The sequence below is a fragment of the Alexandromys fortis genome, unplaced genomic scaffold (genome assembly GCF_014885135.2).
Source record: "Alexandromys fortis isolate MF-2015 unplaced genomic scaffold, M_Fortis_MF-2015_v1.1 scaffold_93, whole genome shotgun sequence".
Lineage (NCBI taxonomy): Eukaryota > Metazoa > Chordata > Mammalia > Rodentia > Cricetidae > Alexandromys > Alexandromys fortis.
This window is the reverse complement of record NW_026067970.1, coordinates 3,494,812-3,507,362: the sequence shown is the minus strand read 5'-3', so window position 1 is coordinate 3,507,362 and position 12,551 is coordinate 3,494,812. Positions and strand designations below refer to the sequence as shown.

Sequence of the window (12,551 nt, the reverse complement as noted above, 5' to 3'; positions counted from 1 at the left end):
GAAGGAAGGAAGGAAGGAAGGAAGGAAGGAAGGAAGGAAGGAAGGAAGGAAGGAAGGAAGGACCAATGAACGAACCAAGCAGGCAATCACATGGAAAGGAAAATTCCTAGTCTTCCCACACACACCCTTAACACTCCACACCTAAGGCTTAGAAGCACAAGAGCAGGCAGGCTCAAACAATGAAAACTCAATTTACTCTGCTATCCTCAGGGTCTTCTAAACCATCCGGCCGGCTAAGGTTTCGAGCAGGCTGGCTACAGACAACATTGTCTTCCCAAGATATGACTCGCACTGGTGGCCTCTGGATTTCATCTGGATAAAAAGCACCATCTGCTCCATCTGTAATAAGAATTATGGAACGAACATTTAGGGTAAAAAAAATCGGATGAAACCATTTCTTGAAATTAGTTCCTCTGTATGTAGATACAGTGATTAGAAAAGCAAGCAGGAACTCAGGGTGTCACTCAGTGACAACACACTTTCCTGGAGCAAGAAGGTCGGGGGATTCTCAGCACTACAGAAGAGGAGCAGCTGCTGAAGCCACTTGGGCATGGTAACACATATCAGCCTGGGCTACAGAGCAAGACCCTTAGGTTTCTTTTATTTTTAACCCAGAAGTCTAAAAACTGGGTTTATGATAAGCAGTTAGGACTACTCATTCATGACATATCACTTGTAGATGATGTCAGTAGCAGTACTAAAAATTAAAATGACAAATTACACAAAGAAAATTTATTAGAGTTCACTATATCCCTCAGCTCTCTAATTCCATAAAAATAAAACCCAAACTCTTTAAGTCAGCTAATCCCAAGCAAAAAAAATCCTTGAATAACCTCGCGTTTCCTGTGCTGTGTAAGGGTTGCCATACTGCAGAACTGGCTGTGCATTTGACAGTGTAGGAAGAAGCCCATTTTGTTCAGAGCATGTGTTGAGACATCTCGAGGCCTGTTGGGAACTCTGATCTTCCATTTTTCTTCCTTTTTGATCTTCTAAACTTCTTTTAAGTTCCTAAAAATTAACAAAACAAATAAACAAAGCAGGCAAATATTCTATGAAGGCAGCATTGAACAATCAGCCCAAATACAGCACTGACATCTCCCTAGTACGTTCTGGGTATACTTGTGGGGAGGCTGCACATAACTCTTAAATGTTCCTCTTACATGCAACAAAATCAGATTTCAGGATAAAGCCAAATGTATGTCCAAAAGTACTTGTTATTCAACTAATTTAGGGAAAACTATGAACCTCTTACTACTTACCTATCAACAACATTTTAGTATAAAAAAGGAAGTCAGCCCCTTTCCTAAAAAAAAAAAATCTATCAAACATTTAAAATGTATTTTAAAATGCAAAGCTGGTGACAGACATGCCAGCTTACCACTATCCTGCTCTGAGGAGAAGACCGAGGATCAGGAGTTCAAGGTGATCTTAAGCTACACAGTAAGTTGGAGGTTAGTCTCTGCAGCTCTCCGCAATTCTCCTCAACATAACTAGTGACTAAGACAAGATTAAGGCAGAGAGACTAGACAGGAAATAAACCTGTCTGTCTTTGTTCAGATGATACAAATGAATATAGTTTTTTTTTTTTTTAAAAAATACAAAGGAAGAACCATTTCCCAACATACTACTAATACTACTAGACCAGCGTTCAATCGAGCAAGGCACTAGGGAGACAGCTCAGAAGTTTAAACGTCTGTCAGCAACCATGGGGGTTGGAGTTCAGGCCACAGAACATCATCTAGGCAGATCAGGCACAATGAGCAGCTGTAGAGGTAGGGGATTCCCAGAGTAAAGGCAGTTAGGGAAGCTAGCCATATATATTCTGGAGCCACCAGGATTCCTGGTGTCTACCTTGAGCCTCCACATGCACATGCAAGAATATCACAAAAAACTACAGACCACAGCCTTCATAAACACTGGTGCAAAATACTAATTAGCAAATCAAATCTAGTATTTAAAAAAACTAGAGTTTAACCACAAAAGTTATTGTCTTTAAAAAAATTTTAAAAAGAATAATATCTTTTAAAAATAATATTTTAATAACATGCAGAAAATTCAAAATTTGTTCAGTGTTTTTCCAGCAAGATAGAATAAAAATAATTTAACTTGAAAATATTCTTATAGAAACCTATAAAAGTATAAGGTAAAAATCAATGATTCTACTGTAGATGAAATAAAAAAAGGACTATGCAGCTCTCCGTAATTCTCTTCAATATAACTAGTTACTAAGACAAGATTAAGGCAGAGACTAGACAGGAAATAAACCTGTCTGTCTTAGTTCAGATGATACAACTGAACATGTACAAGGAACCTGCAGCAGAGAAGCTAGAAGAATGAGTGAATTTAAGCAGGTTACAAGATATAAAGCTGACATATAAATCAATTATATGATTCTTGTATATAAGAAACAAGGATGAAAAGTTTGATTCTATTTAGAATGAAATAAATGAGAAAATGCATAGGAAGTAAGTTAGCAAAAGCTGTACCCATTAAGAATATGACTGTGATTACAGACAGTCCAAGTGGAGAGATGTACACCAAGTATGCAAACAGAAATAATTTTCACACCAATAGCTCCCCTCTTACCACAGAGACAATGAAATCCTAATTAACATTCCCAACAGGCTTCTACATAAATTGACAAAATGATTATAAAATGGAAGTATAAGTGTCTTAAACTGCCAATATTTAAAAACAACATCCCAGCATTTGGATGGTAGAGGAAGAAGGATCCCAAAATTGAGGCTAGCCTGAGATACAAAGTGAATTCAAGGCACCCCGGGTTATAATGAAAATCTGTCGAAATATCAAAGCTGAAGACACAGCTTAATGGTAGAACACTTGTCAAGCCTGCCCAAGACTCTACGTTTGATTCTCCAGAACCATCCAAAAAACTCTATGAAAGGAGAGAGAAAAAAGGGAAGGGAGAGGGAGAAAAGTAGAGGGACACCTCTAAACAGCCCAGAGACTTCAGGTCTCAAACATTCGTATGACTCGGTCAAGTCACATCTCCTCTTAAGCCACCATTTTCTTCTACAAATAAACATGAGACTTTAACATTTAAATGTTTATATAAAGCATAGTCCTAGTAACTGGGAGGTAGAGGATGGACACTGGAGGCCAGCATGGCCTACACATGTAGATACCATCTCAAGACCCCACCTCCCACCCCAAAAAAGAGAAATGCTGTGAAGGTTTATTTCTTAGGAATCCACTAATTTCACTCTAATGGCTCAAAGCTATAGCAGTGTGATGCAGCACTCACCAATCTACACAATCATACAGGTAATCTGAATGCGCGTCCCGGCAAAACTACTAATTATTTGTCTTTAAATAAGAGAGTTTTCAAGATCATGATGGGAAACCCACAGAGACAGCTGACCTGAGTTTGTGGGAGCTGACAGACTCTGGACCCTGAACCAACTGCTAGGAAGTTGGCATGGGACCAACCTAGGCCCTTTGCATCTGAGTGACAGTTGTGTAGCTTGGTCTTTTGTGTGGCCTCTAGCAGAGGACCAGGACCTGTCCCTGACGCATGAGCTGGCTCTTTGGAACCTATTCCCTACAGTACAATGCCTTATTCAGCCTTGATGCACGGGGAAGAGCTTTGCTGACTGGCATCAAAGGCCTTACCCCTTCTGAATGGAGGAGGGGATTGGAGGTGGGGTGTAAATCAGAGGTTGGGGGAGGGTAAAAAAGGAGGCGAGGAGGAAGGGGAAACTGAAAGGTATGTAAAACAAATTTAAAAAAAATAAGAGTGTGGGCTGGAGAGAGGCATCAGCAGTTAAGAGCATTGGTTGCTCTTCCAGAGGACTGGGTTCAATTCTTAGCATATGCAGCCTATAACTGTCTAAAAACCTGACACCCTCTTCTGGCCTCTAGGAAGCAGGTGCACACATGATGACACAAACATACATGAAGGTAAAACATACACATAAAATAATAATAAAAAAAACTTTGTTTAAAACAAAGTTGTCAGGAGGCTAAGATGGGAAGATCACCAGAATTTGAGGACAACCTGGACTATATAGTAAGTTCAAAGCCAGCTGGGTCTCAATGAGGAGGAGGGGCGCTGAAGAGATGGCTTCAGGGTTAACAATACTTGTTGCTCTTGCCAAGGACCCCTGTTCAGTTCCCAGCACTCACACAGAGGCTAGCAAGCACCTGTGACTCCAGTTCCAGGAGAATGGACACCTTCTGGTCTGCTCTTCCTGCCAGACTGCCTTCATTCTATCTTCCCCTGGCTTATTTCCTTTTTGCGCCTTCCCCCTCAAAAAACCAATGAGGACGGGCTTAGGGGTTAACATACGCACACAGGCAAACACTCATACACACAAAAAATAAAAATAAATCTTTAAAAACTGTAGGGTCAGCACTTATCAACTCAACTAATGCTTAATGAGCACTTGCTTCCTTCTAGAGAGTGTGCAGACCAAGGGCTCAGTGATAAACAATGAGAACCTAAAACTAATCTTTAGATGCTTAAGCAGCTTTTAGAGTTCTCAGAAATACTCTGTGGAACAGACACTAATTATTAAACAAGCTGTTTGAAGTCACAGTGCAAATACTTCATTTAAAGTGATATAAACTATGACAATACTACAGGAGACCAAGAGTAACTCAAACATTTTAAAATAATAGTCAAAAACAAAAGCAGACAGCACATATCCAACACAGCATTCCTAATAAGGCTGACATTTTTAAAACTGACAATCTCAGTATATTTCTTTCATCAAATACTTTTATAATCAAATGCTATCCATAAGCTAACGAAACAAATTTATTTATTCAACAAAAAATATTCAAAGATATTTGACTTCAAATACTAGGTACTGTAATGGGGACTACAAATACAACTGACTAAAACAGGTACACTCTGCACTCTTCATGGGCCTTCAGTTAAGTGGAAAGTACAGAAACCTAATAAAGCATAAAATATATACAAGTATATCTGCATAATTAAAAATTGTGGAAAGTATCAGGAAGCAAAAGTACACGTCCCATAGGTAAGGTTAGTGTGAGTACCTAACTGAATTGGCAGGCCAAAAGAAGTCCCTGTAAAAACACCAAAAGTGGTAAAAACAGGACCAGTTCAAGGCCACCCTGGGCTCTATCAAGAACACTGGGCCAGCCAGTGTTACATGACAAGAGCCTGTCTCAGAAAGCCTATGAATGGCAGAAAGACTTAGGCATTTAGAGGTAAGTAATAGGAAGTCTAAACCACACATGAACAAGTCTGGCTGAGAATGTGAGATCAAAGACTGCAGTCAGACCGACAGAGTGAGACTGGCCATAAGGTTTAATTAATTTCCCATGCCGAACTAGTGCAATCATGCTTCAGTATCTCTATTCTTGCCTAAGTAGAAAACCTACATTTTCTCAACAAAATAGAATAAATAATAGGTAAGGATATTCTTTGACAAAAAAAAAAAAAAATTAACAAAGGCCCTAAAGCAAGAGAGAAACCAACAAACTGTAAGTAAAGCCTAAATGATTAGACAGTTCTCAGGGTTCTCAGGGTTCCTCTCCAGAAGTACCAAAGGTACAGTCTCACCTAACAAAACCTGAGGGGGGGGCACAGTATGATTAGGTCAGGGTGTGAAGAGGAATGCAGCACAGACGGAAGGGCAGTATTCCTCCCCTGTACTTCCTTCTGTACTTTAGACCTTAGGAAACCACACATCCACACAGGGCAGCTTACAACCTCCTGTAATTTCAGTTTCAGGGGATCCAACACCTTCTTCTGGCCTCTGGAGGCACACACATATAGGCAGCATACACTTACACACATACACATAAATAAAAATAAATCTAAACAAAGAGTCAGGTGTGGTGGCCCACATCTTTAATGCCAGCACTCTGGAAGCAGAGGCAGGTGGATCTGAGAATTCCAAGCCAGCTAGGACTACACAGTGGGATCTTGTCTCAAAGAAACATAAGGAAAAAAGGATGACAAATTACAACGTGCTGGTATAATCTGCTGGCTAAAAGGAGTTTGATGCTGATGACTGTCAGCTAGGAAGACATATCTGATGGTGACACAGAACTCCCGAAATCTTTGTAATTTCCTCAGTGGTGACTTTGGAACCTACCTAAGTTTATGGTAACAAAGGTTTATGTGAGCTCTTGGGCAGTTTAAAGGGCTCTCCCACCCACATTCCTGGTCACTTCCTCGGTAAATGGGGTAGTTGTAGAATGAGGTAAATCATTGGTCACGGATGATTTAATCAAACACAACTACATCAAGAAACCCCAGAAAAAAATAATAAAATAAGGAGGCTGGGAGAACTTCCTGGTTGATGAATATATCAACATTCTAGAAGGATCATATACCCAAAAGAAACATTAACCCTTACTCTACATATGTATGTCTTTCATCTATCATAAGTATACTCTTCATGATAAAATATTGTAAAGTTACTGTTTTTTTTTTTTTTTTTTTTTAATTCTGAGAGTCCTCTAGAAAAAACATTTTCAAGGGGGTGCTAGCTGTAAGATGTGGAAAGCCTCCTAGGTGCTTCACTGCGGCTGCCATGTGAAGTGGAAGCACGTTTATGCAACTGAGCCCTAGCCTGTAGATGGCAATGCTACCCCAGGAGTGGCATCACAATGACTGCAGGGTGCTGGTAGGATAAGCAAACTATTGTCAAATCACAAACATACAGAAACACAGCGAGACTCCTTGAGTGATCTTCCAAACGCTACACATTTTACACCACCACCAAAACTGCTCCCTGACTCATTAGGTGAACTTTGCACACATCGGCAAGCATCATACTAACACAGAAAACACAAGTTTTCAAAAATTTAGAAACTGTATTCAAAGGTTGCAGCATTAGAAAGGTTGAGAATCAATCACTGGTTGATTTCAATCAATGGCAAGAAACAGTATGGTTTACCATTAACAGGTTCACTTCTTCGCAAGAAAATACCTAAGCCTGAACACAAAAATTAAAAATTCACTTCTTTCCTAAATTTAAATATTATAAACTTAGCTTATTGTTAAATGCAAAGTAAGTGATGAAGACTAAATTAGTAATTTTCAACACTTGACATATTTCTCAACAACTGGTAGATGTGGAACTTGGAAATGAGACTGGTACAGGAATTACTGTTTATTACCAGAGAGCTGCCAGCTGAGGCAGGGAAGACGAACAAATGAAAGAAAGTACAGAATGGTTACAGGATGTCCACATTTTATTAAAGTGAATTACTCAATACCTTCTCCCTTGAGAGATTTTCCAAATGGGAAACCAAACCATTTATTTCTTTGTCTTTCTCTGCCAATTGTAGCTGAATGAAAAAAAATTATCGTTAATATTTTTATTATCTCTCTCCTTACGCATGAGACCCACTACCAAACTAATCTCTATCACCAAGTTCAGTTATTTTTCCTCAGTTCTCAATCTTTGTATTAGTTGCCATTATTGACCAATTTCCTTTTGTTCTTTTCTTTCTTTCTTTTTTCTATTTGTGGAGTTATGTAACCAGGCTGGCCTAGAACTTAGTTTTGTCCTGGGTTAGTCTCACACTCTTAATTCTCATGTCTCATCTAGTTTCCCCTTTAAAATTTATAAACACACAGATTATGCTCAGTTTCACTATGGCATCATGCATACATAGCATATTTTTTAATCTTATTCACCTCTTATTCTCTTCTCTTCCCCTCCTACTCACGTAATACCCTTTCTCTTCCCACTTCACCCTTCTCCTTTCATGGAGTTATTGGTTTCATTAGGGTTGCTTACAGGATCCTAGGTGGGGGATTATGGGTTCCTTACTAGTGGTTATACCACTGAATAAATTATCTCTCCCCTGCCCTCCTGGATTATTAAATCTTTGATGTTCGGTGAGGGGCAGAAGCCTTATGCGCCCCTCCCTCCTAGCTACCATTTTCTGCCTCTAGGTCCTTGGCTCTTTTCCTCCCATGACAGGGCAGTGACAGGCCCAATACTGTGCAGGTCTTGCGCCAGCAATCTCAACTGCTGCGGGATTAAGAGTGCAACAGTGAGGCGATGTTCTGAGGAGAGAATGACACCTCACTCCTCTAGCTTTTAAGTTTTTCCATCCTACCTTCCAAAATCTTCCTTGCACCTTGGAGGTAGTTTTCCTTATCTTGAAAATTATTCTTTGGCTTATGAAAAACTGTATCGGTATTTTTTGTCCAAATGCCTGTTCTTTCTTTTGGTAAGAGACGGGGTCTCGCTGTTGCCCAGGTTGGAGTGCAGTGGCTATTCACAGGCACAATCCTACCACTCATCAGCACAGTTGTGACCTGTTCCCGTTCCAACCTGGGCCAGTTCAATCCTCCTTAGGCAACCTGGTGGTCCCCCCCGGGAGGTCACCATATTGATGCGACACCCAATGGGCATAGTGCACCTCAGCCCTGAACTCCTGTGACTCAAGCAATCCTCCCATCTAGCTGGGACTACAGGAGTGCAACACCACACCTGGCCTAATGCTTTAATGCCTATTCTTTAGTGTCTACTTTTCCTTCCCAATTACAAATAAAGACATTCTATAATCATTCTTCTTTGATTTTTTTGTTCATCTTCTTTCTATAAGAAGCCAGAAATATTATCATTCTCATTCCCAAGTTCTAAATCTGCCAGTAGTTACTCTGAGTCAGGGTCTCACCATGTACCTCAAACTGCCCAGGAACTCCAGGTATAGTTCAAGCTGGACCTGAATGGCCTATAATCTCCAACCTCAAACTTACAAGTGTTAAGATTACAGATATGTGCTACCAAGAGTAAGGAAATCCACCACTTTCAGTAATGGCAAAACATGTTTTCATTGCTGTCTTTCCTGTACTGTAAAGACACAATGTCCCACACCTATTTTCTTGCATTAGTAACAGACACCATCAGAACCAACAGTGTGACTGAAGCCTAACAAGCTACAATGATTTCCTTCCTCCACTCTCCAGCTGTGAATTTCCTTCAGGTTGGCTAGCTTTCATAGCAACATACAGAGGATGCTTGCTACGCAGGCTCCTGGGAAAGAACTGCAAGTCTCACTAAGCTATGAGCCCTGTGTGCTATACTACCAGTGTGCCAAGCAAAACATGCCCACCAATGCAACAGCCTGTATGTGTTCCCACTGAAAGGAGCACAGATCTAGTAGTGTACATCTAGTAAAAACCCATAGCTAGGGAGGACACAGGACTTCTGCTAGTCTACTGCTAAATGGCCATGATGCTCATACATCTGTCAAGCTGCCTTCTAACTATTATGTACACACCCACATTAGTGCTGCAGTCAGCTTTGGGCAGAGAAGTTTCTCTTTGCAGTGGTTAGAGAACTGGTCAAAGCACTGACATTAAAAAACTATAGAATGCTTAGCGCCAAATGAAGATCTTTGTCACCTCACCCAAGGCTCAGGGAACACTCCAGGAGAAAGAGAATCTAAGAGACAGAAAGGAGTGGAGTGCTGTGGAATGCTGTCTTCTGCGTGTGGCATGGCCTTTGTACCATTCAATTCTCAGCAAATGTCATCACCTGCCTAAAACCTGCACAAGACTGGCCCATCAACATTCCAGCACGGAGGACATATCTAATAAGGCAGGCCTCACATTTTCTGAGGATTAATTGGTAGTTGATGGCTGCTGGAGTAGAGAGACATTTTCTTAGTGAACAGTCACTGCTGAGTTATCCATACCCCTGTAAATAACCTCTTCCCCATGCTCCGTAAAGCAACCCTAATGAAATTCATGGGGGCTGGGGAAGGTGGTGGTAGACAGACACAGGACAGGACATGAAAGAAGGGAACTATTTGGACAGGGTATCAGTGGGAAGCTATAGTGTGTGTTGGGGAATATTTTTTTCCATGGGGTAGTATTATAAAAATACATCATATAGATGCATGAAAATACACCGAAACCTACTATTATATAATGAGCGTGTACTAAAAAACTTTTCAAACAGATAAATTTTAAAATCCACCTGAATCCAAAGAACTAAACCATAATAACCAATGCATGTAGGAGCCTATTTTCTCAGTTTGGTGAATAAAACTGTATGTAACTAAATACACAGCATATTTATAGAATAAAATACTACCTAGTTTATCTATATTGAAAATGTACTAAGTTGGTATTTTATAGGTAACACATTTTCAACAGGATCATGTTCACTAAGCACAATACATCAAGTCTGTGAAACTTACTTTGTAATTGTCCTCTACTTCAGCTAGTTCAAGTTTTACATTTTCAGCAATTTTTACTTGTTCTTTCCACTTCAGCTCCATTTTTGCAAGTTCATCAGCATATTTATTGCATTTGGTTTTCTCCTCCTAAATAAAATTAGCATAATTACTAAAAACTTCACATCTCCATAGAGCGGGTATCTATATAAATACATACATGTGAAGATTACTGTATAAAATCAAAATGTTTACCAAGACAAGAATGAATAAATCATTTTACAGCTACACAATGGAATAGCACGTATCTCCTTAAGAGCGCGATAAGTGGATCAGCAGACCATGAGTGTCATATTAAGAGTACACTGCAAAAGATAATACAATCTCATTTTGTTTATAATTTGTTTTCAACAGTTAATATGTTGTAGAGAAAAGGACAATCCAAAATATGAGTAGTTCTTATACTTTGGATCAAGATCATGAATGTACTTTTTTTTTTTTTGGCTTTTGGCTTTTTTGAGACAAGGTTTCTGTGAAACAGCTTAGAACTTGCTTTGTTCCAAAGCGGATCTCTCTGAGTTCAAGGCCAGGCCAGTTTGGTCTACAAGAGCTAGATCCAGAACAGGCTCTGGATCCAGAACGCTACAGAGAAACCCTGTCTTGAAAACAAACACACACACACACACACACCACCACCACCACCACCACCACCACCACCACCACCACCACCACAAGGAAGAGGTTACAAATAAGTAACCAAAAAGTAAAAGGGCCAAAGCATTCCTGGATGGCCTTGAACTCAGAAATCCACCTGCCTCAACCTCCTGAGTGCTGCGATTAAAGGTATGCACCACCACTTCCTGGCCATGGATGCACTTTTTAATCACCTCTATTCTTTACATTTTTAAGACTATGACATTTTATAGTAAGTATGTATTACTTTTGTAAAAGGAGGAAATAGAACTCATTTTATGGTTTAGCTTTTATGACAGCTCCTTTTTCTTAAACACATACACACAAAAATAAAAGTCAGGTGCTGGCAGTGCATGCCTTTAATCCCAGCACTCAGGAGGCAGAGGCAGGCAGATCTCTCTTGAGTTCGAGGCCAGGCCAGTTTGGTCTACAAGAGCTAGATCCAGGACAGGCTCCAAAGCTACAGAGAAACCCTGTCTTGAAAACACACACACACACACACCCCACAAGGAAGAGGTTACAAATAAGTAACCAAAAAGTAAAAGGGCCAATTTCATTTTAAGTATTTGTTCTTTTGAGGTAAAGCTCAAAAATATTTTGAGTAATCAATGGGAAAAGGACCAACTTTCTAAACTCCACTTCTTTCCATTCCATACTTCAGAACATAGCCAAGACAAATCTAAATGTTCTACAAACTTAAATGTAAAAGCTGACTACAGAATTCTAGGTGGACCAGGAGAGCAGCCCACTGGCAGATCACTGGTTGAAGCATTGTGAGGCCCTGGGTTTGATCTCTAAGCACAGCAAAACAAAACAAGTAACTCCTGGACACAGCGCAGAGAATTATGTTTAATACTTTGCAGAACATTTTTAAATACAAAATATAAAAGAAATTGATCTCTGTCAAAATTAAAATTTGATTTTCTAAAAACATCATTAAGGAAACAAAATTTAACAGCATATTGCACCCAACACTGCCATGCCCCATGGCTTTGGGAGCATAATAAAGAGATTTGTAATCTTGTTTCTACTGTAGTCTGAAGGGTGAATTCTTTGAGTCAAATGGCCAAAGTCACCCACCACATGTATAGAATAAAGCTATACCTGCTTAGTTATGTATTTTGTTTGTAAATAACCACACAATTTGGCAAAATCTGATTTCCACACTTCTAGAAAAAAATTACATACCAAGATGAACAATAACCCCCTGGCGCAAAAAAAAAAAAAAAAAAAAAAAGAGAGAGAGAGAGAGAGAGAGAGAGAGAGAGAGAGAGAGAGAGAGAAATGTTCAGAGTACCTTTAACAATCAAGAATCGCCCCTAATTATCACCATATTCCCCCCACTTTCCAGACTGCTTCCAAGGCCACACTCATTCACTCAGGCACCCTCCATTCTTCTCAGAACGCTGGGCTATCCAATCAGGCAAGAGACGCACATGCTAGATAAGATGAACTGAACACCCAGTTGCCTCAAAACCTAAGCCCCTTAGTTTTGGCCATCTGTAGTCCTGGAAGAGCAGTACCAGGTAGGAACAATGAAAAAGGAAACTGCTACTTCCATCTTTTTCACAAAGCTAGGTTAAAACATTCTAAGCTGAAAAAAGAAGCAGTTATGGCGTGCTGAGAAACTGACTCTACTACTTCCAGAAAAAAAATAAAAACCATTAATATCCAGAGGGGAAAAAAAAACATAAAAAGGATGAGCCTATAGATGC

At 39.8% G+C, this 12,551-nt stretch overlaps 1 protein-coding gene across 2 annotated transcripts in view; it reads right to left on the bottom strand.

Annotated features, from left to right (window-relative positions):
* The window catches only part of Tax1bp1 (Tax1 binding protein 1), a 62,305-nt gene that overhangs the window by 9,354 nt on the left and 40,400 nt on the right, over positions 1-12,551 (bottom strand). Inside the window, exons 13-16 of one of the 2 annotated variants that reach the window (XM_050155437.1) lie at positions 10,168-10,293; positions 7,222-7,293; positions 834-1,008; positions 197-339 (exon numbers count right to left, since the gene is read on the bottom strand). In XM_050155437.1, coding sequence (XP_050011394.1) covers positions 197-339; positions 834-1,008; positions 7,222-7,293; positions 10,168-10,293 — 516 coding nt within the window. The remainder of the gene's footprint in view (positions 1-196; positions 340-833; positions 1,009-7,221; positions 7,294-10,167; positions 10,294-12,551) is intronic. The other variant, XM_050155438.1, reaches the window with a different exon arrangement.